Source organism: Gopherus flavomarginatus, chromosome 1 (genome assembly GCF_025201925.1).
Source record: "Gopherus flavomarginatus isolate rGopFla2 chromosome 1, rGopFla2.mat.asm, whole genome shotgun sequence".
Taxonomy (NCBI): domain Eukaryota; kingdom Metazoa; phylum Chordata; order Testudines; family Testudinidae; genus Gopherus; species Gopherus flavomarginatus.
The window spans coordinates 257,199,543-257,225,315 of NC_066617.1; the positions used below are offsets into that span (position 1 = coordinate 257,199,543).

The 25,773-nt window shown below is 43.8% G+C and overlaps 1 protein-coding gene across 1 annotated transcript in view; it reads left to right on the top strand.

Annotated features, from left to right (window-relative positions):
• Window positions 1-25,773, top strand: part of SH3RF3 (SH3 domain containing ring finger 3) — a 413,174-nt gene that overhangs the window by 294,979 nt on the left and 92,422 nt on the right. Inside the window, exon 4 of the mRNA XM_050921775.1 lies at window positions 22,081-22,434. Coding sequence (XP_050777732.1) covers window positions 22,081-22,434 — 354 coding nt within the window. The remainder of the gene's footprint in view (window positions 1-22,080; window positions 22,435-25,773) is intronic.

Here is a 25,773-nt window from a genome sequence, read left to right on the forward strand (position 1 = left end):
GTTTGAGAAAACAATGATTTCCCTTATGAAATTACCTTTGCAGAGACCCACTTTTAATTGTTTTGTGATTTGCTTCTTGATCTTTAATCCACTGTAAAGCAGTTTAACCTATTCAGGGCTGCACATATGCATTAGCCAATGTTCCAACCATGGTCATAAAACACTGCTCCCGCAACCATCCATGGTTCCTGTCTTTGTGCCAGCCTTTGTCTTGGACTGCACACCAAGTTACTTTACTGAAATCCCTGTAGTTAGTTTATTTGTAGAATATATTTTTGTTTCTATTAAAAATAAATAAATAAAATGCTGTGTTCAGTTACTTTTAGTACTTAGCATCCAGTCATGGCAGATCCAAAGAACCACTTAGCTCTTCATGAAAACAAAATCTTCTCTCATAGACTAGCATGTGAATGCTTTAAATCAGGGATTCGGAAACATTTTCCTGATGTGGATCACATCCTAATAGTGAAATTTTCTTGTGGACCATCTTCTCTTCTATATGACACCTTCCAGTCCAACATTTCTATGTTTCTGTGATTCAACTGAGTAGATCAGCACCAGGCCCATTTCCAAACTGTGCAGTATCTCTGTACATGGCAGCCATAGCAATTACATAATATTGAGAAAATGTGTGTGTATTTTTAGGTGTGATAAGTATATTGGCCTTTTCCACAAAAAATGAATTCCACTACATTTCTGTACTGCATTTAATCTCTCCTTCCTATCTGTTTTGTTCCCCTCTCCACCTGTATCACAGAGATGACAAGTTAGGGCCCTCAACATCAATTTGTCCATGATTTTTTTTGACCCTACCAATGCCTACAAGCAAAATAAGAAGTCATAACACTTATTTAAAAAGTTTACATCTGAAACTAATGTGACTCTAAGGGAAAACAAGGTGCCATACTTAATCTCCTTTCCAACTGCTGTATTTTGCAATTCCATATTATATTAGCTGTCACTGCTCCCTCAAAGAGGAGAGTGAGATAATTGAGACACAACAACAGCAGATGAGAAGCCACCACCTCTTGGCTCCTTGAAAAGTAATGATGCATCCCATCCTTTGAGTTTCTGTCTAAAGTAGTGGAACCTGGATTTCACCTTAGCTAATCATCTATCTTCTGTTCTTTTCCTCAAAGCCTTTTAACATGCTAGATATAAAAAGAGCTTTAATTAGTAACTTTGAAATACCCTAAGAACAAACTCTTCCAGAAATCACCCAGTTTGCTTATGGCCTTTGAAGGAAAGTCCAAGTGGAAAGCAGTCTCTCTCCGGAGAGCATCCAAAAAGATAAAGATAAAATGCTTCAGCCAAGCCTTGCTAATGTTTTTTAATGTTAATAAAAAATAAAGGTTTTGAAAGGTAGAAAATGAGCCCATTGAGAGAAACTTCTTTTATTAAAATCCATAAGCCCTGGTGTAAGTAACTGTAATTTCATTGACTTAAGGGAGTTACATCCCTTTATACCAGAAGTGAATTTTGCCCTTTCTCTCTCATTTCTTATGTCAGATTTTTATTTTACTTTTGTCTGGCTACATTGCTCGTTTTTCTTTGAGGCTGAAAAAATTTTCTTTGTTTTTCTCTTTCTATGAAATATTCCATCAGCATACTTCTAAAAACAGGTTACCATGGGAGTGCATTGCGAAGGAATAGTTGCTATGCCTTTCATTCTTATTAAAACATGCTGAAGGTGCATTGCTGACAGCAAGAGGGGGTTTTTGTGGGAATCAGTACTCCTGCTTGTCTCCACAGAGTATGAAACAATGCAAGGATAAAACCCCTTTGATTTAAGGTAACAGGTTCTTTTAATAATGACTCTCAGACAAAAATAAATCAGTTAAATAACATTAGGGCAAAGATGCCAATCATCAAAAACTGGAATATTTGCAATCAAAGGAGAAACAGACTAAAAATCCAAATACAGTGGGATGCAGTAGGAAGAAATCAGATTGTCCCTTGTTTTGCCTGATTATTGCAGGTTTATGGAACATTTCCATCTTATCTGTGCATTGTCTTCCCTGTTTTGTCTATCTTTGGCTTATATAAATGTACATGCTGGGTGCCAATTTTTTGTTTTATTTTTACAATGTTGCTAAAAAAAAAAAACCTGTATCACTACAGTTGAGACCAGTACGACTGAAACATTATTCCCTCAGCTCTTGGAATGACGCATAACAACCTGTTCTTAATGCAGATTGTCATTCTTAACTATGTACTTGTAACTGATCTCTTTTCTTTATTTTATTTATTTTGATTTGCACAGTAAAAAGACACATATTACAAACTCTTGGCACCCTAGAAATCTATTATAAACACAGTCCATAACAAAGCAGCGAAACCGACTGTAATGTTAGGATTTGGGTAATATCCCTTTAAGTAGTTTGTGAGCCCTCTAGTGGCTTTCACTATCTTTTGTGTCAGAATCCTTCCAAAGCCTCAACATGTGTATGTGTGGGGCTTGCATGTTATATGTAGTTAGTAAATACAGATATCTGAGCCCCACTGTGCCAGTCGTTCCTTCATATTATATAAATGTAATGTAAAGAGCAAACAAGATGACACCCACTCAGCACAATGGCTATTCCACAAAAGAATCCCCACCTTAATGTGTTAGTACAATCTGTGGTATTGTAAATTTCTACCAACGCCTACAAGCAAAATAAGAAGTCATAACACTTATTTAAAAAGTTTACATCTGAAACTAATGTGACTCTAAGGGAAAACAAGGTGCCATACTTAATCTCCTTTCCAACTGCTGTATTTTGCAATTCCATATTATATTAGCTGTCACTAATAAGGTATTGGCACTGCTTAGATCAGATGCTAATGCACAGGAAGCCTAGGCAGACTCAGGTACAGTTTTGTCCACTGAATTCCTTCCTCGGATCACAGCTAGTGAATTTATAGTTTTGCAGGGAATGTGGTGATAGACCAGTGAAAATTTCTTCATCTGGAATCAATATTCAGAGAACTCACTAGGCTTCTGATCTCTGGATTCCAGTGAGAGGGGCAGCATAGGCTCAAAGGCCTGCCATGGTGGCTGAGGGAATTTCTTACGAGAGAAAATTGAGGTTCATATACTCCTACAATATTTGGAGTGGAAAAGATACCTGAGGCCAAACATCTATCCCTTTTGGTTCTGTACTTGCTGAAGGGACCCCTAAAAGTATTTTATTTACTGTTAGCTTTTGCCATTAAAATAGGTTTTGAAACACTTCAGTCTTTTCAGCAACTTCACTGGTTTTGGGGTGATATGTCTTAGGATCCCAAAGCCTATCATATTTGTATGTGCCATTTTCCATTCAGCAATGTACCCAACTTCATGGGGTTTTGAGCTAGATCTAGAACACGTAATCATTATTCTGGTCTCTTCCCTAGAGGAGTTGCATTGTAGGGGGCCTTTGTCTCAGCCATTGATCACCTTGGACAGCCAGGTTCTGAAGATTGTTCCAGCAATTCAAGAGTGTGCATTTATTTTTAACTATCTCACAACTGTCCACTTTGAACCAATGCTTGAAGGAATCTGCATCAAGAGCAACAAATACTTAATTTGAATAGTACTCAGTTAAAAATAAAAACCTACAAGATTTTTATTTTTTTACGTGGACATTTTGCTATTTGGCTTTTATTACTGTTGCTGTAAATTGTGCCTTAATTAGTTTCACTTATTGAGCTTTCCTTTTTGTGCCCAGGCATTTCTCTACTAGCTCTATAAACTCGAAGAGTGGAAATCAATATAGCAAAATTTAGCCAGAGAAAAAGTGAATTACTTACCTAGGTCCTCAGAAGCTAGTATGCTGCATAGATGCACATCCTGCCACCCACCAAGAGTTACAATAGGTTGCCTAGGCTTATACCTTTTATCAAACAAGGAGCAATAGCTCAATGCTCTGGTGAAGCGCACAAACTGCTTCCCCCCAGATGCGAACTGCTTCAGATTATGGATGTTTCTAGAACTTTAGAGCACTGTCTGTGCAACACACAAGAGGCAAGAAGGTTCAAGAGTACAGACTTGTGCTGAAAGCTATTTTCAAACAAAAAATAATTTAAGTGAAATTATTTTTTTTCAGGCTAAAGAACTAATTAGTTGCACCATAAATAAATGTTGCTTTAACCCAGCCTTAACTCAAAAAGTAAATTTTTAGGTATTGGTGTTGAAGTTAGCAAGACAAGAGAAGGACTAAATTTAACAAATTAACAAAAAGAAAAGGTTGGTACCTATTTGGGAATTTAACTTTCCTCCAGTTTGCCTGTCAGTAAGCATGAGATTCTTGAAAGTTCACCCATTTTATTTTTACTCTGTCTAATAAAAGGAATTCCATCCAAATTCATGGTTTTTATTTACTTTTGAAATCACTTGACAACTGGATTAACCCAGTGTCAGTTTGTATGTCCTGTGCCACCATTTGCTCTCATGAAAATATACAGAAGGCGCTGTCAAAGCCTCATGTTCTGTGCAACAGATTAGACTTAAATGATGAGGCAGGGAACCCAGAAGTAAATGGTACGTCCTCTCCCTTACTGTTGTCCTTCAATTTATTATTTATTTTAATTTATTAATTTGTATTGCAGCGATGCTAAGCACTGTATAAACGAGGTTAATGACCTAAGTCTCAGTGTAAGCAAGGTTGCAGAGGTGTCTTGTTATATATCTGACTTTGTCCTGTGTTGACAGAACTGAACAGCTTCAACAGGAAATGTCATGAGAATGATTTTTATTTATAATAGAATAGTTCTGGAAGTTTGGGACAAATCAGAAAAGGCATGTGTGTGACATCACAGGTAAGACGTTGTGGTGGATTTTGTTTTGGCTTGGGAAAGAGCATGCTGGGCAGCCTAAACTCCTGGGTTATTTCATCCTTTCTCACAAGGAGAGCGGTCCCTGCAAGGCAAGCAGTAACACCCACTGTGTAAGCCCTGCCTGCCAGCAGAGGGGAAAGTGAGTGAGGCTTGAGCCAAGCTAGCCTGTTTCCAGCTGGGGCACTCTCTGTGCTACCCCTTCTCCAATCTCTGACACCATAGCAGCAGGAGGGGTTGGAGCAGGGATGGGAAGAAGTGGCCTCAAGGGAAGGGGAAAAGCCTAGGGGCAAAGCTGCGGTAGAGCACTCCTGGGGAAAAATAAAACTCAGCGCCTATGCATCTAGGGATCCCTCATGACAATAGCCGGGCTTCTGGAGGAAGGAGAGATTTAAAAAAAAGAATTTTAGAAGCAAAGGTCAGGGCAAAAGGGAGTACCGCTGCACTCTAGAGATGGGGCTAGCTTTCTGCATATAGAATGGTTTCTGATACTAGGATTGCCAGGTGTCCATGTTCTTTACCAGAACACCCAGTCGAAAAGAGACCCTGGTTGCTCCTGTACCCCCAACTCGTCTGTAATGTTTCATTCTATATGATTTTATAAAAATATACTAATGAGTGTGAATATAATGTAACTGGAATATGCTTCATGTGAAAGGTCTCTTGTAAGGTATCATTACAAAGCTTTTAATCTACTGAATATGTTGATCCTATTTGTATAAATGTATCATGCTTGTATCTGAACCCCTCATTTCTGGCCCCAACCTGGAACCTGCATCCCCAGCCCAGAGTCTGGACCTCCTCCCACACCCCAACCCCCTGCCTCAGCCTGGAGCCGCCTCCCGTATTCTGAACACCTCGGCTCCACCCCACAGCCTGGAGCCCTCTCCTGCACCCCAAACTCCTTATCCCTGACCCCAACCCAGAGCCTACACCCACACTGGAGCCCTCACCCCCTCTCACATCCCAATCCAGTTCCTCAGCCCGGAGTCCCCTCCCGCACCCTGAACTCCTCATTTCTTGTCCCAGCCCGCACCTTCAGCTGCGGCTCTCACCCCTTCCCACACCTCAACCCCCAAGCCAACCTGGTGAAAGTGAGCGAGTGAGTGAGTGAGTGAGGGTGGGGTGAGCGGGCGACAGAAGGAAGGGGGATGGAGTGAGAGCAGGTTGGGTTAGGGCTGGTGCAAGGATGTTTTGCGCCCTAGGTGAAACTTCCACCTTGCACTCCCCTCCCTGAGGTGCCCCCCCCCGTGGCAGCTCCTCCCCTCTGCCCTGAGGTGCCCTCCTTGCGTCTTAGGCGCTGCAAGCCTGGGAGGCAGGAGAAGTGAAGCGGCCATGGCATGCTCGGAGAGGAGGCGGGGCAGGGCTGAGCTGGGGAGGGGAGTTCCCCTGCGTGCCGCCCTTCCACCCTTACTTGCTGCAGGCGGCCCTCCCCACACTCCCCTGCCCCAGCTTCCTCCACCTAAATGCTGGCGGCGACCGAGGCAGCCAAAGATCTGGCCACCGTGGTCACTGCCGAAGAAAATGGTGCCCCCCAAATCCTAGTGCCCTGGTCGCCTAAATGGTTGCACCGGCCCTGGGGGGGGGGCGTGGGATCTCGGAGGAGGGGCAGGGCAAGGGTGTTCGGCTTTATGTGAGTAGAAAGTTGGCAGCCCTATCTGATCCATGTGCCCCTTGCCTGATGTTTATGCGCGATGAAATGGAATGGTTAGGTGTGTGACTATTGCCCTCCTGTCGCTGGCCCATACAGGAACAGAACTTCTGCTTTAGCTCAGGTAGTGGAGATAACACATTTTGGCTTCACAGATCCTCTGGTCTGTCTCTACCCAGCCACACAGCTAAAATTCTCATCCAGGCTCTCATCATCTCACATCTTGATTTCAGTAACATCATCTTCTCTGGCCTTGACAAATGCACTGCTGCCCCAGTGATATCCATTCAGAATGCTGCTGCAACAGTCGTTTTCCTAGCCCATTGCTTTGACCCCTCTCTTTGAATCCTTCCAGAGGTTCCTCCTTTTCTATTGTATCAAACATAAGCTGCTTTCTTCACTTTCCAGGCCCTTCCTGACCTATCCCCACCCTACTATTCTCTTTTATTCACTATCAAGGTGTTGACTCCCATCTCCAGCTGGCCTGCAGTGCCAGTCTCTGTCACGCACTTGTTGAATTTTCAAACAGACTCCTTTCGTGTCCCACATGGCCCCTCATGTTAGTGAGGAGCTCCCCATAAACATGTGCAAAGACAATACATTATACTCCTTTAAATCCCTCCTTAAGGGCCTGCTTTTCTGTGATGCCTGCAATAAACTTAACAATACTTAAGACTGTAGATGGGCAGAGAGCACTGCCTATAATGCTGATGTGTATTTTCTCATTGTTTTCTTGCAACCCTCCATTGCCCAGTCTGTATCCATCCATTGTCTCTTCTTGTATAGCTTGATGGTGAACTCCGGGGGGCAAGGACTGCCTTTTTGTTCTGTGTTTGTACAGCACCTACCACAATGGGGTCTGGGTCCGGGACTGGGGTTCCAAGGAGCTTTGATAATACAATTAATGTAATAATAAGAGCCTCTGCATGAGTGCAGCTCATGTCATCATAGTGGCGCACACTGTAAAAGAAAACTCTGAAATCCTGTTGCTTAGGATTCACTCTGTCTCTACTTGCCGAATGTGGGTGCAGTGCATGGGGGCCTCTATCAGAGAAGAATGTTTTAGGAAAAAAATTGTCACTGAGATGGTGTGATACAGCAACAGGCAAAATCATTGTCATGCACTTCCAGAAATTTTTCATTATGGGTGGATTTTTTTTATTCATTAATTCATTTAGCCACCTTACAAGTCAAGAGCATGGCCTAGAAACTCCAAATCCACTTTATTCTGTTGTCTCTCCTGAGAGCCAGTCACTGTATTTATAGTGTTTGAAGGGCTAACATTTGAATTTGGACTTACTGCTCTGAGAAGACTGTTGGTGTGTTTATGGTTAAAGCTGGCGACGTAATTTCCAGCTAGAGGAGACATACCTCCACTAGCTCTGATTGAGTCAGTGTGCTAAAAATAGCAGCATAGCTGCAGTGACTCAAACAGTGGGAGGTGCTAGACACCCTGAGTACATACCTGTTTGAGATGCTAGATACATGCTCAAGCAGCTAGCCTCTCCCGCTGCATACACCTCCACAGCTACACTATTTTTAGTGCTTACCCACACTAACTCTGATCAAGATAATGTCTCCTTGAGCTGGAAATTATGTCCAAGTGCAGACATACCCTGTGTCATCCAGGAGAAGTACTGCCAAGGTGTCTGTCAGCAGGAATCCTCAGAGCTTCACCTCCCACAACACTTGGTGAAGTCCTGGTAGGCATCAGGAGAGAGCAGAGCCTGGAGGCTTCTTCTGAGCACCATCTCAAGACATGAAGGTGGAAAGCAGAAGTCCTGATAGAACTACTGAACTACAAGCTCAAGTTGCTTTAGGGTAGATAAACTACACAAGTGTTACTTCAGAGCTGACCGGCTCCACGTGGTCTTACGCAGAAACTGCAGCATCTGCACCAGCCACCACCCAGGTGCTCAGGTCCTTCCCGGCAGACTCCTACAAGAGGAAAAGCAGAGGGTTTAAGTGTTGCCACTTAATCCAGTCTTCCTCAGCCCCCTCATTCGGGCACTGCTTGCCAACAGGGTGATGAATGGCAATCATTTTGAGGGAGCCCCTGAGGGCAACGCACTGGACTCTGTTCAGGATCTAGCCCCCCCTCTCATTCTGGACCGTTTATCTCTGTTCCTTTCTGCATGGGCCTGAATTACCTTGGACCACTGGGTGCTCAGCACTATAACATCTGGATCTGACTACACCCTGCAGTTTTCCTCCTCCCCTCCATTCCACTCCCCTTCCCCATCCCTCTTCAGGGACTCTCCTCACAAGCAGCTTCTAGCCCAGGAGGTGGAAACTCTCCTTTGGGTATGTGCCATCAAGAAAGTTCCTCAAGACAAGAGGGAAAAGTGATTCCATTCCCAATACTTCCTAATCTGGAAGGCTATAGGGGAGCTCAGGCCCATCCTAGACCTTCATCACCTCAACAAATATCTGAAGAAGTTGAGGTTCCGCATGGTCTCCCTGGCCTCCATCATTCCCTTTCTGGATTTGGGAGACTGGTTCGCCACCCTTGACTTAAAGGATGCTTACCTCCATATCTCCATTTTCCATGGACTGAGGAGGTTCTTACACTTCATAGTGGGTCAACGCCATTACCAGTTCACAGTGCTACCCTTCAGCCTTTCTGCTGCACCAAGAGTGTTTGTGAAATGTGTGGCAGTAGTGGCAGCTTACCTCTGGCACCAGGGCTTTCAGATATACCTGGACCTCAACAACTGGCTAGTCACAAGCCCAGGTTCAATGCAACCTCAACCTGTGGACCCCCTGGCAGGACCTGGGTCTATTTATAAACAAGCAGACACCAACCCTGTACCTGGTTCAGTGGATAGAGTTTATAGGGGCAAGTGCTCGACTCCACCCAGGCCAGAGCCTTCCTACCAGAGTCGCTGTTCCAGGTCATGTCAGAGCTTATTACCCACATAAGAGCACACCCTCTCACAACCACCCGGGTCTGCCTCAGGCTGTTGGGCCATATGGCAGCATGTACTTATGTGGTCTGCATGTGTGGCTATGTCTCAAATCCCTGTAGCAGCAGATGTGGCTAGCATCAGTCTGTGCTCCCATCAGGTACAACCTGGATGTAGTCATCGCAGTTCCGCCACATGTTCTGCCATCCCTGGAGTGGTGGACAGACTCTCAGTCGGTGTTGGAAGGGGATTCCCTTTGTCACCCCATCTCCATCGGTGACGCTGGTCTCCGATGCGTTGTACCTGGGCTGGGGAGCCCACCTCGATGACATCAGCATGCAAGGGATCAGGTTGCAAGAGGAGCACTTCCTTTAAATAAATGTCAGGGAGCTCAGAGCAATACGCTTAGCCTGCCTAGTATTCCTTCCTTACCTGAAGGGCAGAGTTGTCCAAATCCAAATGGACAATACCACCATGATGGTCTACATCAACAAGCAAGGCAGAGCCCACTCATCGGCCCTTTGCCAGGAGGCTCTCTGGCTACGGGACTTGTGTATGGCATGCCATTCATCTCGTGGCTTCGCATCTCCTAGGTGCCAAGAACATGTCAGCAGGTCCTTCTCATCTCGACATGGGTGGTCACTCCACCCAGAGGTGGCCAGCGCGATCTCCCAGAGATGGGGGTCTCCCGAGGTGGACCTGTTTGTGTTCAGACAGAACAGGAAGTGCCACCAGTTCTGCTCAATCCACAGGCTCGACAGAAATTCCCTGTCCAATGCCTTCTTGTTCCCGTGGCTACTGTATGCCTGCCTGCCAATACCATTGGTACATAGAGTACTCATGAAGATCAAGCAGGAGAGGGCAAAGGTTATCCTGATAGCTCCAGCATGACTGCACCAACACTGGTTTGGCACACTGTTGCAGCTTTCGATAGCAGCACCGCTAGGACTCCCACTCCGGCCAGACGTACTGTCCTAGAAACATGGATGTCTGCTGCACCCAAACCTAGCATCCCTGTACCTGACAGTATGGCTGCTGCATGGTTGAATGGGGAGGAGCAAGCATGCTTGACACAAGTCCAGAAGGTCCTGATGGGTAACAGCCCTCCACCAGGGCAACCTATCTGGCCAAATGGAAACACTTTTCATGCTGGGCCTTGGACCAAAATCTGTCTCCTGATCAGACCTCGCTGCAATCCATCCTAGACTACCAGCTGCATCTCAAACACCAAAGTCTAGCACTCTCATCTATCTAAGTTCACTTGGCAGTCCACATGGCCTTCCATCCTCCAGTTCAGGGCAGATCTGACTTTTCCCATGATATGACAATAAGATTTCTGAAAGGCCTGGAGCGACTTTATCCTCAAGTTCGTGACCCTATCCCACCTTGGCAGATGAATCTGGTGCTGTCAAGGCTAATGGGGGCCTCCCTTTGAGCCGTTAGCTTTGTGTTCACTGCTTCTCCTATCGTGGAAGGTTGCCTTCCTAGTTGCAATTACTTCGGCTAGAAGAGTCTCTGAGATTAGAGCGCTTACATCAGAACCACCCTATATGGTGTTCTACAAGAATAAGCTCCAGCTGCGACCTCACCCTGCCTTCTTGCCAAAGGTGGTGTCAAAGTTTCACAAAAATCAGGACCTATTTCTTCTGCTGTTCTTTCTCAAGCCTCATAAATCCAGTGAAGAATGCAGATTACATACCCTGGATGTCAGACAGGCCTTAGCCTTCTACATTGAGAGGACCAGAACCTTCCACAAGTCAACACGGCTCTTTGTTGCAGTCACAGATAGGATGAAAGGTCTGCTGGTTTCTTCGCAGAGAATCTCTTCACGGGTAACCATCTGCATCAAGTTTTGTCATGAACAGGCAAAGGTGTTTCTGCCGGCAAATGTAGCAGCCTATTCCACCACAGTGCAGGCCTTATCACAGCTTTCCTGGCCCAACTGCCCATTCGTGTCCCATTACATCATCACCCAACAGGCCCAGGATGACACCAGCTTCGGCAGAGCAGTTGTCAATGCCAATTCCCCACTCTGGCACTTTGCGTGCAGAAAGTGGGGCCCACAAGGATTCTAAAAAATAATACTGGCCACTCCAGCAGGGTCGGCTCTAGGTTTTTTTGCCATCCCAAGCAAAAAAATTTTGGCTGCCCCCCGTCCCAGCCCTGGGCTCTTCGCCACACCCCCTGCTGCCCCAGCCCTGGGTTCTCCACCCCCACCCCCACCCCCTGCTGCTCCAGCTCTGGGATTCCCTCTTCCCCCCACCATTGCCCCCACACACACCTCCTGCTGCCCCGCCCTGGGCTTCCCCACCACACCTGCACCCTCCTTCCGCCGCAGCCCTGGGTCACTGGTAACTCGCTCCCAGGGCAGGTCAGTCAGCAGGAATTTTAGATGTGCACAGAACACAGACAGGATTGGTCCCCATATAGTTACAGAACTGCAGTAAACTGGAATAATTTTCAGCTTGTGTGATTGGAGGATATCTGGATGCATATTATAAGACTGTCCTCCATAAATGAGGAAAAATTGAGGTTCATTTATTATTCTTTTGTTCCATTTTTTCTTTCTATGGGGAATTTGCCAATGCAATATCATTGTCTTCCTTTTAAACAAACAAACAAAAAAGGCAATGGCTGTTGCGAATAGCAATTCCAGTCCTAATAACCACTGGGAAGCATTTCTTGCTCAATTTTATCCTACTTTTTCTACAGCAAGTTACAGTGAATCAGTAAATTTGATTTGGGAGAAATGAAGTAACAGCTGCCCAAACTGAGCTTGAGCACTCCTGAATTTTGAGGTGTTCAAATCTGGAAGTCAGGTGCTGGGAGGCGGGGGGAGCTGTGGCTCCGCGGGGGAGCATGGCAGCATGTATGCAGCAGCGTGTCTGGTGCTGCACGGAGCCAGACACGCTGGTCTGAGTGGCACGGTAAGAGGGCTGGGGGGGTTAGAGAAGGGGTAGGGGGTTCCAGGGGGGCAGTCAAGGGACAGGGAACAGAGGGGGTTGGATGGGGCGGAGGTTCGGGGGGGCAGTCAGGGGCAGGGAGAAGGAGGGGTTAGATGGGTCAGAGGTTCGGGGGAGCAGGCAGGGGACAGGCAGCGGTTGGATAGGCATGGGAGTCCCAGGGGTTTTTCAGGGGACAGGCAGGGGGTGGGGTCTAGGGGGAAGTTGGGGGGGGTCTCAGGAGGGGGCAGTTGGGGACAAGGAGAAGGGAGGCTTAGATAGGGGGTGGGGTCATGGGGGTCAGTTAGGGGCAGGGGTCCCGGGAGGGGGTGATCAGGGAGCACAGGGGGTTGGATGGGTTGGGGTTTCTGTGGGGGGCAGTCGGAGGGAGTGGATGGTGGCAGGCTGGGGCTACCCTCCCTCCCCGTGGAGTGTCCTATTTTTTGAATGTTAAAATGTGGTATCCCTACCCTTCACAGTGCACCTGTCCAGTTACAGCACGCTGCAGCATGAGGTCCCCCTCCTTCCTTTCCAGTTAGTAGCGGCCAAGGGAATGCTGGGAAATGTAGTTCTTTCCCTGTTCCAGGGCTGGCTCTATAGGCAGGGAGCTAACCAAGGAACTACAGCTCCCAGGGCCCCCTGTTGGTTCTCAGCTCCCATGCTAGATCCCTGCTGCCCCAAGCAGGTGTTTGCTTTGCTGGTGCCTAGAGCTGTCCCTGCACTCCAGGCTTGTATTAAACTCCCAAGGTTACAGTTTCTCTCTGACCTTGGATGGGTAGATGCTGCCACCACCCAAATGCAAAAAACTCTTTGAAACCAGAAAGGTGCACTTGGGAATTCCTTCCTGTGGGGTACCCTCTAGCCCTTTACCCCACTCTGGGGAAGAGCTGAGAAAGTAATACAAAGGAAATCAGTTGCTGCCACCAGCTAATTAAACAACATCTGCACAAACCTTTGAGGACACCAAAAATCCAATCCTGTTCTTAAAAAAGGTAAATTAAGGAGCAGCACATCCTGGTCTTTGGTGGCAATTCAGCGGAGGGTCCCTCAGTCCCTCTCTTCTTCTTTGAGCTGCTGCCAAAGAGGAAGAGAGGGAGCGAAGGACCTGCCGCTGTATTGCCCCTGAAGAATAAAGCCGTGCGATTGAGCTCCCACTGAAGTGCTGCCAATTGGCTTTATTTTTTTATTTCCCCACACACACACTTTGCTGCTTGGGGTGGCAAAAAAGCTGGAGCCAGCCCTGGGCTTAAACTTCTCAGAGCCTAACTACTCCCTCTTCCCCTCTTTCCCGGAGAACCACAACACCCAGACAAAGGAAAAATTTTCCCCAATTTTAAAAAGTTCTAGCCATCTCATTGGCTCTTTTGGTCAGGTGCTCACTCACTTTTCTTTTACCTGTGGGCTTGTTAACCCTTTACAGGTAAAGCAAGTAGAGAACAACCACCAAGAGGGATTCCATAGCCAACTGGCTGGCTGGGTGTCCACAATTCCACCTCTCATTTATCACAGCAGTATTGCAAGCCGCACATCCGTGAACTCCGAGCCCACCTCCAGGGATTCTGCTTGTGAGTCACCGAATATAGAATCGACAAGAGCAAGCACTCAAAGAAGAAAAAATTATTACCTACCTTTCGTAACTGTTGTTCTTCGAGATCTATTGCTCATGTCCATTCCATGACCCATCCTCCATCCCCACCATCGGAGTTGACAACAAGAAGGAACTGAGAGGGTGCAGGGCCGGCGGCGTCTCATGTACCGGCACATGAGTGCGGGGCTCCAGAGAGTGTTGGAGCCAGCCCTACCGCTATCATTAAGGGAAATAGACATGAGCAAAACATCTCAACAACAGTTACGAAAGGTAGATAACCGTTTTCCCCCACCTTCTCTCCTCCGGGTTGTCCTCAGTAGGGATCATCAAGCCCTTTAGGGAGACAAAACCCTGCTCTCTCTCAAGTTGGGCTTTATGGGCTTTATTTCTGATTAGTCCTGGCTCACCCTCCGGATGCAGTCTGATTAGTTGGTCTCTGAGGCCCATATTGCTCTTTTGCAACCTGTGTGGGGTAAACACCCTATCATACAACCTTACTGACGTTGGGTAAGACCTTAATCTGCTAACTCTCCCATTGGTTTCAATGGGGACAATTGTGAAGTAAGATATTACTCACCATGACTAAGAGTGGCAAAATCGGGCCCATAGTGAAAAGATATGAAGAAAAATATCCTCAGTGATGTTGGAGATGTACAGCAGTTCTGAGATTCTTTCATCTGGAGATGACATGTCAGTGTCAGAATAGTCAGCATACTTGAAGGGTGAAGGCTGCAAAGCCGGAATTGTTCCAGAAAGAAGTAGGAAAAATTAGAAAACTGACATTCTTTTTGGTGGGTTCTTTTATTTTTAATTTCCTGGCTTTTTTTTCTTTCCTTTTCTCTTCAGCAATAGTCATTCATTTAGATTTCGTTTGCAAAAGGTAACGAGTTATGCTTTGCAATAAACTATATATTTTATGTGATTCCCCAACCTATTTGTTTGTCCTATATCCATATGAATCATTTTCTGTCCAAAGACTGTGGAGAAAAAGGAAAAGAAAAAAGTATTCCCAATTCACCACCCATGAGTTAATGTTTATTCCTGCTGCATGCATCATTTATTTTCATTTTGCAGGATTATGATGACACATACTTTCAAGAACATATTGTTCTAATATACTACATTCCTTCAGCCTCTAGATATTTTAGAAATGACAATGGTGCTAAATAAGAAAGATCTTGTTAAACAGGAAAATAGCTTATTAAATACCTTCTATGTTTCAAGGAACAGTATTAAAGAGAATTTTTCCCTCCAGAAGTTAGGTAAGCCTGTTAAGAGAAATATAGGCAATCTGCTGCATAACGATATGTTTAGGGATTTATCTTCTCCTGAGAGAATGATTATGTTTTTAGCAGGCTTTTATATCTGAGTGAACCCCATATCTCAGCTGTAGAGAGACATGGAGTTTAGAGTTGCCAGTGTGCCCTAGCAGTATACCCATTGTCACTTTGTGCACCTGCACAGTCTGTCATTTTCATTTTCAGCCTCATTCTGTGTGGAGCAAATCTTCTCTGAATCACAGTGGGTGAGGGGGATTGTGGGAGTTTCTCTTCCACAGTGAATAAACCATTTCCAGAAAAGTCTGTTCTACGTTTGCTGGTCGTTGCCTTGCAATAAATTAGAACACTCGCAACACTGGATTGTTACAGAGATTAACACCAAGAACTATATAGTAATGCTTTGGTTTTCATTATAATTTCTTCTTTTACATTATACTTCATTAATGTCTCCTTGTTTGAAAGAAGGGTATATAAATTGGCACTTTGAGCAAGGATCTTACAACTTTCATCCAACACATTCAAACCATTCTTAAATTGGGATGCTTTCTATAAACATGGAGATTATAAATGTATTTAGTATAACTTTAACAAAATATACTTGGTTTTTATCAACCCATTTGTAAATCTTCAGAACTGTTCTGTTTAAACTTCATTAACTACTCCACAAACTTTTAAAGCATCAGTAATTAAGGATACATTTTAGCTTATTTCCATTTGAATCAATGGGAGTTTTGCTTTTTCACTTTAGCAGGAGCAGAATGTATCCTATGGTTTAAAACTTGGAGAGTGCAAACAAAAGCTTCTTGAACATGTTAAATTTTTGTTTTAGTTTCTTGTGTATTAGAATGTTGAGAACACTTTTAAAGATGCTGCTGTTCTTATTAATCTGGCAAGGGCAGAAGCAGTTTATGTAGTTACATTCTCATTCATTGATCCACATCACCACACTTGTGATATAAGTAACATTCCTAGTGTAACAAATTTATTGAGAGTTAGGAGGATAATATTTTCTACAAATACCTACTGTGGACTGCAAGCACTGTAATCAATTTAGACTGTTTATTTTAATCAAAAAATCAGCCATGGAGCTACAATTTACCAAAGTCTCTGAAAGGCATAAAATAGCAGCGTGTTTAACCTTCTTTGTATTTGTTAACTGTAAAATATAAAAATTAGCAGCCTGTGGGTACAGACATTTCTAATCTTATCAGAAGGACATTGTGAAGAAACTTTATTAATAGTTTTAATTGCTTTTTAACTGCAGAGTGCGGTGAATACATTTTTCTTTCCTTACCATTGTATCCTTTTTTATTAAGCAGACATTGATTTCCCCCCTTTGTTTTTAATGGGGCTTGAATTCAACATGACTTCGTTGTTTACACAGTACCTGTGTTTGCAAACCAGAATCCCTGATGTTTTCATTAGGTAACTGTTTCCGCAGAAGGCCCATAGAAAACATGAAACATTGTTTTTCTGGAGATCTTACATAAATTCCACTCCTCAGATGAGGCTGGCTCCAGTTCAACAAAATACTCAGGCATGTGCTTCACTAGAAATGCTTGAGTAATACTATTCTTATTCAGCAAAGCACTTTAGTCCCATTGATGGGATTTAAGAATGTGCTTAAATGTATTGTTGAATCAGGACCGCAGAGAAGTTGTGTCTTTGGTCAGCTAGACATCACTCAAAAGCAAATCTATAACCAAATACATAAATAACCAAAAAAGCTCTATTGCTGGTATAGCTGCATCTACACTAGTGTTTTTGCTGGTATAGAAATATAGTAAAAGGGAAAAAAATCACAGGCTTAAGCAACATTACTATATTGGAGAAAGTTCCTAGTGTAGATACAACACTTCTGCTTCCTCCTTGCTCCATAGTATAGTAATTAGGTATTAGCCTATGCCAGCAGCAGATTATGACACACACACACAGTCTGGCAATCCATGCTTGCCATCATATAATTTTTCCTCTATTGTCAATTCCACCTGCTCTGAGGAGGGAGGAAGTGGACGAATAGTCCTGCATACTCCTGCACACCAAGACCCAAGGTCTATTAGGCCACAAAGAGGCATAAGGAGAATTCTTACTCCCATGTATAGGTATGTAGTCCAATTTACAATGTAGCTCAGTATTGTATCATGTCAATTTTGATAGCATTTGCACCCAATCCCTTTTTAACATGCACATATGAGATTGAAATGTCTGTTAGAGAGAAAATCATCATAACATATTCTGCAGAAAAGTGAAGTTTATCCAGAGTCTAATAAAACAATTTTGGCAGCAGGGTAGTCCTGAATGATCCAGCTTAGTGCTTGTACCTTTGTAGCCCATGTGGTTAAGACTTAAGTAGAATATTTAAAAGCCAAATAAAGAAATGGAGGCGGGGGGAAAACACTTGGTTCATTTTGTGTGACCTGGTGATGGACTGTCTTTAGCTAAATGCCAGAATCATGACAGCTTATATTGGGAATTGTTCAGCAACGAGACGCAGACCAGGGTCAGCGGATTTTTAAATGAAATGGAGCTTGATCATTGTTCCCTTTGAGAGCAAAAGTTGTGTGGAGGTGAGCTAGCCCCTGAAGGAAACTTGTTTTGAGAATATCATTGTCCCTCAGACAAAACCAGAAAAACCAAACCCCAGTTATCAGTGCAGTTACCACTAGTGTGAGCATTTCCTCATAGGGAGGGGACACTGTAACCCTACAAGCTGACACTTGTTATACAATTATCTTAGCCATGTGCGACCCAAAATCAATTCACTGAGCCCCTATAGACAATCTTACATAAGGAGCAGGTTTCATGTTATGTCACAACTCTTACATGGTCCTCTCCAATAGATCTTTTCCTTCCTGTCACAAGTTTCCTATAGAACTTCACCTAGCAATATTCTGATCACTCTGCCCCCAAACTGCAGGACTACTCACATGCCTAAAGTTAAGCATGTACTTAAGTCCTTTGTTGCGTCAGGGCAGAGTGCTTGGCACCTGGCAGGATCCTATCCATAATGGTTATATGCTGAGTTTTCTGTGATATCCCCATGCCTCACTTCGTTATATAAATAGTTGGGGTGAAATCCTGGCCCCATTTTAGTCAACGGTTGTTTTGCCATTGATTTCAGAGGGGTTAGAATTTCAACCTAACACCATGTCTACACTGGCACTTATGTCGGCAAAACTTTTGTTGCTCAGAGGTGTGAAAAAAACACACCCCTGAGTGACATAAGTTTTGTTGGCATAAGCGCTCGTGCATACAGCGCTATGTCAGCTGTGCTCTCCTGCTGACATAGCTACTGTTACTCGCTGGGGGTGGCTTAATTATGCTGGTGGGAGAGCTCTCTCCCACCTGCGTAGAGCAGCTACACAGGAGACTTTACAGCAGTGCAGCTGCATCAGTACAGATGTGCCAGTGTAAGGTCCATAATGTAGACATAGCCCAAGTCTTTCCTTTATGTTTAAATCAAAGAGATGTTAGAAAATTCAGATTCTGAAATTAAAGATTCAATAAATTGCAGTAGGATATACTGGGCTCTAGAAATGTCCAGTTCCTGAGACTGTCAATGAGTCAAATTATGGGAAGTTTTAAAGAGCTTTCCAGTAAGCTTTGACACTGCAAACAGTTATTGTATAAAGATCAGCTGAAGGACAACAGAAACTAATGATATGTTTAAATTCTTAGTGTTTAATGGGAGGTTTGTATTCAGGTTAAAAAAGAAGTTGTAAAAACCAGTTACAAAAAGGAATCAATCTCCTAGCTCAGCTTTTTCTTCCATATCCATAGTGCCTTTATGAGGCATATATTGGTACCTAGGGGGCAGATTCACTAGAAGATAAGCCTCTGGAACTTGGTCATCAAGAAAGAAGGAAAAAGAAAAGAAAAGAAAATTATACATCTATAAACGTATTGATTCACTTTTTTTCTAAAATATTTCCAGCATTTCTTTATTACGCCAGGGCCTGATCATTTTTCTACAGTGTTTGCCCATTACTGTATTTCTGATAAGATTGACAAATGGGATTTATAAATGGGTTAATAGATAATGAATCATAGTTCTGATGTTAAGAGTAAAAGCAGGAGCACTTCTGTTTCCATATGAGGCATTGCTTTGAAACCAGGGTCCTATCACAGAGTCCAAAAACCACTTTATTAAACTCTGAAGATACGCCTAGCCCATTTGATACTCACTAGCAAAATAGTTCATCACGTTCTGTGGCAGAAAAGAGACTTATGCATCTCATAAATTGTGGTAGTTTCTCCGCTTCCCTCCTTAACATTTTTAAATAATTCAGTAAGGGTGTCTCCATTAATTCGGTAAGCAGAGCTGTAACACCTACTTAAGAGAGAAGAACCATCTGGTTTCATTGCCACTTGGAGCCTGCTGGCAAATATTAGGCTGTACTAATTTAGAACATGATGAAGTGGGAAATAATGGACATTCTTGAAGAATCTCAAATGGGATCAGCTGTTATAGGCAAAAACTGGCAGGTGCAGTGCACAGTGCTGGCTCCTGTAATGCTCCCATATTGAAGAGTGCAGCTGGTAAAATGGCCTTGTAATTGAATGGTATCAGTTACTCCCAGCAGCTATTCCCAGCACTGTCAGTAGCAGTACATCACTAATTGGAGGTGGTTGTTTGTCTGGTGAAGGTTGTCAGTGGATGAAAAATTACAGTGTTTATGTTTATTTTCTGGATGTTAATGTTTTATCACCTCTTACTTGGGAATGAGGCTTTGTAAACTGGAGACAGGCGTCCATAAGACTTATGAGAGCTATGGAAAAATGCTGACCCAATTTATTCATTCATTTATTATTTCAGAACTCTGTTACAATAATTTGGAACCATCAAGCTGTTCCACCACAAAGCTACATAACTGCATGATCCTGTTACTGTTACTCTTGTCTTCCCTCTCTCTCTCTTACTGTTACCTTCACTTGCTGTGTCTTGTTTTTAAATTTGGATTGTCAGGTCTTCAAGGCAGAGATTATGTCATTCTGTATGTTTGTGCAACATAATGAGGCCCCAAGCTTGACTGGGGTGTTTTGGTGCTACCATAATAATTAGTATTTATTAATAGCAATACTGTAATAAAATTCATACTCATCCCATGTAATATTTAGTGTACTCTGGTTTAGATGAACCTCAGAGTGCTAGTATATGTGAAGATGTGCAGGTATTTACCTTAGTTAACCCTATTCATATATTGATTCTGTTCATTAAATGCAAACCCTATTGTGTGGTGTTCTAGTTTAAGATAAAGGTCTGTTGGCTGAGTGTCCTTACCCCCCAGCTGTTAGCACCCCTTGAGGGATGCTCAGACTGTTGGCAATGAGTGTCTTAGAAAATGTTTCTTACTCCAGAATGTGCATTGTAGAACAGTGAATAGGGTCACCTCTGTGTGTCTCAAGAATTTCTAACTGTGTAAGAAAGGTTCTTTCCTGTATGAGTTATATTAGCTGGCAAGTCAAGAACCTCAGAGAAATGGGACTTCCACATAACATGTTTTCTGCATTTTTTCAGGGGCTGTTAAATTGATCATGAATAGTTGATGGAGAATAGACATTAGTGGTATGCTGCCTCCTCTCCAATGTCTGCCTTCTATGTGGGCTGTATGCTAAGTTTAAAACTGTGGGAGAGAGTCCTTGGGAATAATTGTTAATGTTTCCTGTGTATTGTTCATTAGGCTTTGACTGCATCTTGTAAGAATAGGTTTCTCTGTGATACTGCTCAGTTGCAATGATACAATTGGAAAAAAAGCCTTTGCTTTAATTTTGTATCAAGATAAAAATATTAGGTATGTTTAAAGAAAAAATATTAGAGAGATTTTGGAAGAAATGCTCTTGGACTGACAAGCCTAAAGCACACATTTATAATAACCCTGAGAAAAGTGAGATATTATACTAGAGACATTGGCAGGACATAGACAAAGTGACATTAGTGAATTCTTTAGTAGCATTTACTGATACAGCAGCATGGGTACATAGGGTAACAAATGCATCATTTTATTCAACATCAACAATTTTGTTAAACTTAGCCAGACTTTGCTGGCCAAGCATTTGAGATGAGAGAGGCATTGTCTGCAAAAAGAATCTAGCATAGTGCACTCTGCTCAGGACTAGGGAATGCAGGAAGTATTGAGTTCTAACCCAAGCTGTGACAATGGCTCCTTCTGTAGTCTCAGGCAAACTACTTCTCATTCCATTTTGAAAAGTGGGCTTTAGTTCTGGGTTTCTTCATTTCTGGCTGTTCAATTTTAGAGCCATTGGCCTGAATTCTTATGCTACGACCCCTTTTAATTGCGTTGACTGTGTAAAGGGGCCTTAAAGTGGGTATAAATTATGTTCCCTCCTGTGTTGTTTTTTTCTTCTGTTCATATCACTTGACGTGAATAGAAATACTATACTGTCTTCTTTAGTGCCTTGGGGAGTTGAAAGCTTGTAGCTGCTTTCAGGAAACTGAATTCTTTAGCCTGAATTGTACTGACTTTTCTGGTACACCAACAGATCATAGCAAAATAAACATATTAAGGATTATTAGTATTTAAACAAAAATTTCCCAAGTACACAGTTTGTGCAGTAAGTAGGACTAGAGCTCCTCTGGGGTCAGTTCTAAAGCCTGCAGTATATTTAAGCCCACATTTAGACCCCAAATCTGATACTCTTCCCCACATTGGATAGTACGTTACTCGACGAATAGTCCAGTTGTTTTCCATGGGATTACACTCAACATGGGTGCAAAAGTATTAGAATTATGGACTTCCACTATTTATTTTTAAATGCTCAGAAGGATTTTGGTGCTTCTGTAAGTGAAGTCCTAATAGCGCTGGCATGAGTGCAGAATTTGAACTCACAGGTTCAATGGCTAGATGTGACAGTTCTTTAATTTCCCCGTTCTTCTTTTTTTTTTCTCTGCACTTAGCTCAACGAATCAGCTAAACAGCTTATAGAGATGGACAAGACATGCTTAGCTGCTGCATCTGGCTGTGATGTTCCTTTGCCATCTGACACCAACATGGCAGTAAATTTGGCCCAGTGCTCTACTTTAAACAATACAGGAGCAGTCAGTGCCATTCAGCGGCATATTGATGGCAAGAAGAATGCCAAGAAACGCCACTCCTTCACTGCTCTCAGTATGACACACAAATCCTCTCAGGCCATGCATAACAGGCATTCCATGGACATTAGTGCTCCAGTTTTGATCAGCTCTAGCGATCCCCGAGCTGCTGCCAGAATCGGAGACTTGACTCATCTTTCATCCAGTGCTCCAGCCCAGGTAAAAAATGCATCACGTAACTGTAACGCTGAGCTGAGGAAGAGATAAGGTCTGATAAATAGCTTCATTTATTATACCTGCAATATCAGGGTCACCTACCTAAATACATGGCTGTGGTTTATGCATAATTATCCATTGTGTGCAGCACTTTGCTGTTCGTTGACCTTTCTTTTTCAATGACACCACTTCAGACTGCCCTAAAATGTTACTATTTGATTTTAGTTCTCTAAGTAATAAACATGATTAAGGTCAGTCATGTTTCACTTGTAAACAAACCCCTATTTTGGGAGATTTCAGACTATGCTGCAATCATTATCTTTAGACTTCAACTGAGCAGAGTGTGTCTCAGGCCTGGTCTACACTACGCGTTTAAACCGATTTTAGCAGCGTTAAACCGATTTAACGGCGCACCCGTCCACACTACGAAGCCCTTTATATCGATATAAAGGGCTCTTTAAATCAGTTTCTGTACTCCTCCCCAATGAGAGGAGTAGCGCTAAAATCGGTATTACCATATCGGATTAGGGTTACTGTGGCCGCAAATCGACAGTATTGGCCTCCGGGCGGTATCCCACAGTGCACCACTGTGACCGCTCTGGACAGCAATCTGAACTCGGATGCAGTGGCCAGGTAAACAGGAAAAGCCCGCGAACTTTTGAATTACATTTTCTGTTTGCCCAGCATGGAGCTCTGATCAGCACGGGTGGCGATGCAGTCCCAAATCCAAAAAGAGCTCCAGCATGGACTGTACAGGAGATACTGGATCTGATCGCTGTATGGGGAGACAAATCTGTTTTATCAGAGCTCCGTTACAGAAGACGAAATGCCAAAGCATTTGAAAAAAATCTCCAGGCTATACAGTGCTGCGTGACAAGCGTAATGGAAAGCCAAAGAATCAAATGGACACTCATGGAGGGAGGGAGGGGATACTGAGGACTCCAGCTATCCCACAGTCCACAGCAGTCTCCGAAAAGTATTTGCATTCTTGGCTGAGCTCCCAGTGCCTGTAGGTTCAAACACATTGTCCTGCGTGGTTCAGGGTATAGCTCATCAATTTACTCCCTCCTCCCACCACGTGAAAGAAAAGGGAAAGAAATTGTTTTTTGACTTTTTTCAATGTCATCCTATGTCTACTGAATGCTGGTGGTAGACACGATGCTGCAGCAGTGAAGAGCAGTATCCGCTCTTCTCCCCTCCCCAGTGGCAGACGGTACAATATGACTGCTATCCGTCGTCACCATCAGCCCGTGAGTGCTCCTGGCTGGCCTCAGGTGAGGCTGGCCGAGGGCGACTGGGTAAAAATAGGAATGATTCCTGGTCATTCCCAGTAGATGGGACAGAATGGCTGGTAACCGTCGTCATCATAGCAACTGGGGGCTGAGCTCCATTAGACCCCTCTCTTTCATGTGTAAAGAAAAGATTCTGTACTGCCTGGACTATCATAGCAGCAGGATGCTGGGCTCCTCTCCCCCACATCGCTTAATGTCCTGCCTGGACTGTCATAGCAGCGGGAGGCTGCCTCCCCCTCATTTTATCTCACTAACAAATCACTGTTTCTTATTCCTGCATTCTTTATAACTTCATGACACAAATGGGGGGGACACTGCCACAGTAGCCCAGGAAGTTTGGGGGAGGAGGGAAGCAACAGGTGGGGTTGTTGCAGGGGCACCCCCCGTGAATGGCATGCGGCTCATCATTTCTGCGGGATCTGACATGGAGCAGCTGTGCTCTCTGATGCACTGGTTCTCTAGTACACTTGCCCCATATTCTAGGCAGGACTGACTCTATTTTTAGAAACCATAAAGGAGGGATTAACTCGGGAAGTCATTCTCATTTTTGCCTTTGCGCCCCTGGCCAACCTCAGCCAGGGGTACCCATGATAGCAGCAGACAGTACAGAACGATAGATAATCGTCATCTTATTGCCAATTTACAATGGCAGCAGACAGTACAGAACAACTGATAACCGTCTCTGCTATCATGCAAAAGGAAATGAATGCTGCTGTGTAGCGCTGCAGTAACGCCTCTGTCAGCGACATCCAGTACACATACGGGGTAAAAAAAAAAAAAAAAAGTAAAAAAAAAGCTAAACGGGCTCCATGATTGCCGTGCTATGACGTCTGCCAGCGCAATCCAGGGAAAAAGGGCACAAAATGATTGTCTGCCGTTGTTTTCCCGGAGGAAGGAATGAGTGATGACATTTACCCAGAACCACCCGCGACAATGATTTTTGCCCCATCAGGCACTGGGATCTCAACCCAGAATTCCAAGGGGCGGGGGAGACTGCGGGGACTATGGGATAGCTACGGAATAGCTACCCACAGTGCAACGCTCCAGAAATCGACGCTAGCCTCGGACCATGGGCGCACACCGCCGAATTAATGTGCTTAGTGTGGCCGCGTGCACTTGACTTTATACAATCTCTTTTACAAAGCCGGTTTATGTAAAATCAGACTAATCCCATAGTGTAGATGTACCCTCAGGCAGAGCCCAATTCCTCCATCCCTAACCAAAATTTCAAAATAACCACTTTGTCCATTTGTCCATGTGTGTGAATCAAATAACAATGAGCTCTTTCTAAATATTTTATATGTTTGCTGAACTAAAAAAGTGACAGCTGAGATTTAAATAAAAACATAAGGTGAGTGTGGTAGTATCTTTTATTGGACAAATGTCTATTGGTGAGAGAGACAAGCTTTTCACCTACACAGAGCTCTTCTTCAGGTCTGGGAAAAGTACTCAGTGGGTCACAGCTAAATACAAGATCAAACAGATAGTTTAGCATAAGTAGTTAGCACATAGGCCATAAATCCAGTGTCTTTATTAAGAGCTTGGCTACACTGGCACTTTACAGCACTGCAACTTTCTTGCTCAGGGATGTGAAAAAACACCCCCCTGAGCGCAGCAAATTTCAGCGCTGTAAAGCGCCAGTGCAAACAGTGCACCAGCGCTGGGAGCTATGCCCCTCATGGAGGTGGTTTTTTTAGAGGGCTGGCAGCACTTTAACGTTGCCAGTGTAGACAAGCCCTAAGACCATGATTTTTAGTGTCGAGCAAAGTTATGAATTTAAGCTCCCAGGTTCATCTTTTGAAAGTTTTGTCCAGGTTTCCTTTGAGGATGAGTGAGAACTGATAGGTCAGATATAGAGTGATCACTTTGTAAAAGGTGTCACCCTTGGGTGATGTGGTGTTTTTATTTTTTATCATTTTCCTGTGTGAGTTCATTCAAGAGCACAATGATTGGTTTCACCCACATGGTGGTTGTTGGGGCATTCAGTGCACTGGATGAAGCATACCACATGTTCTAATAGGACCCATGGATCTTGAAAGGTGTGTTGCGG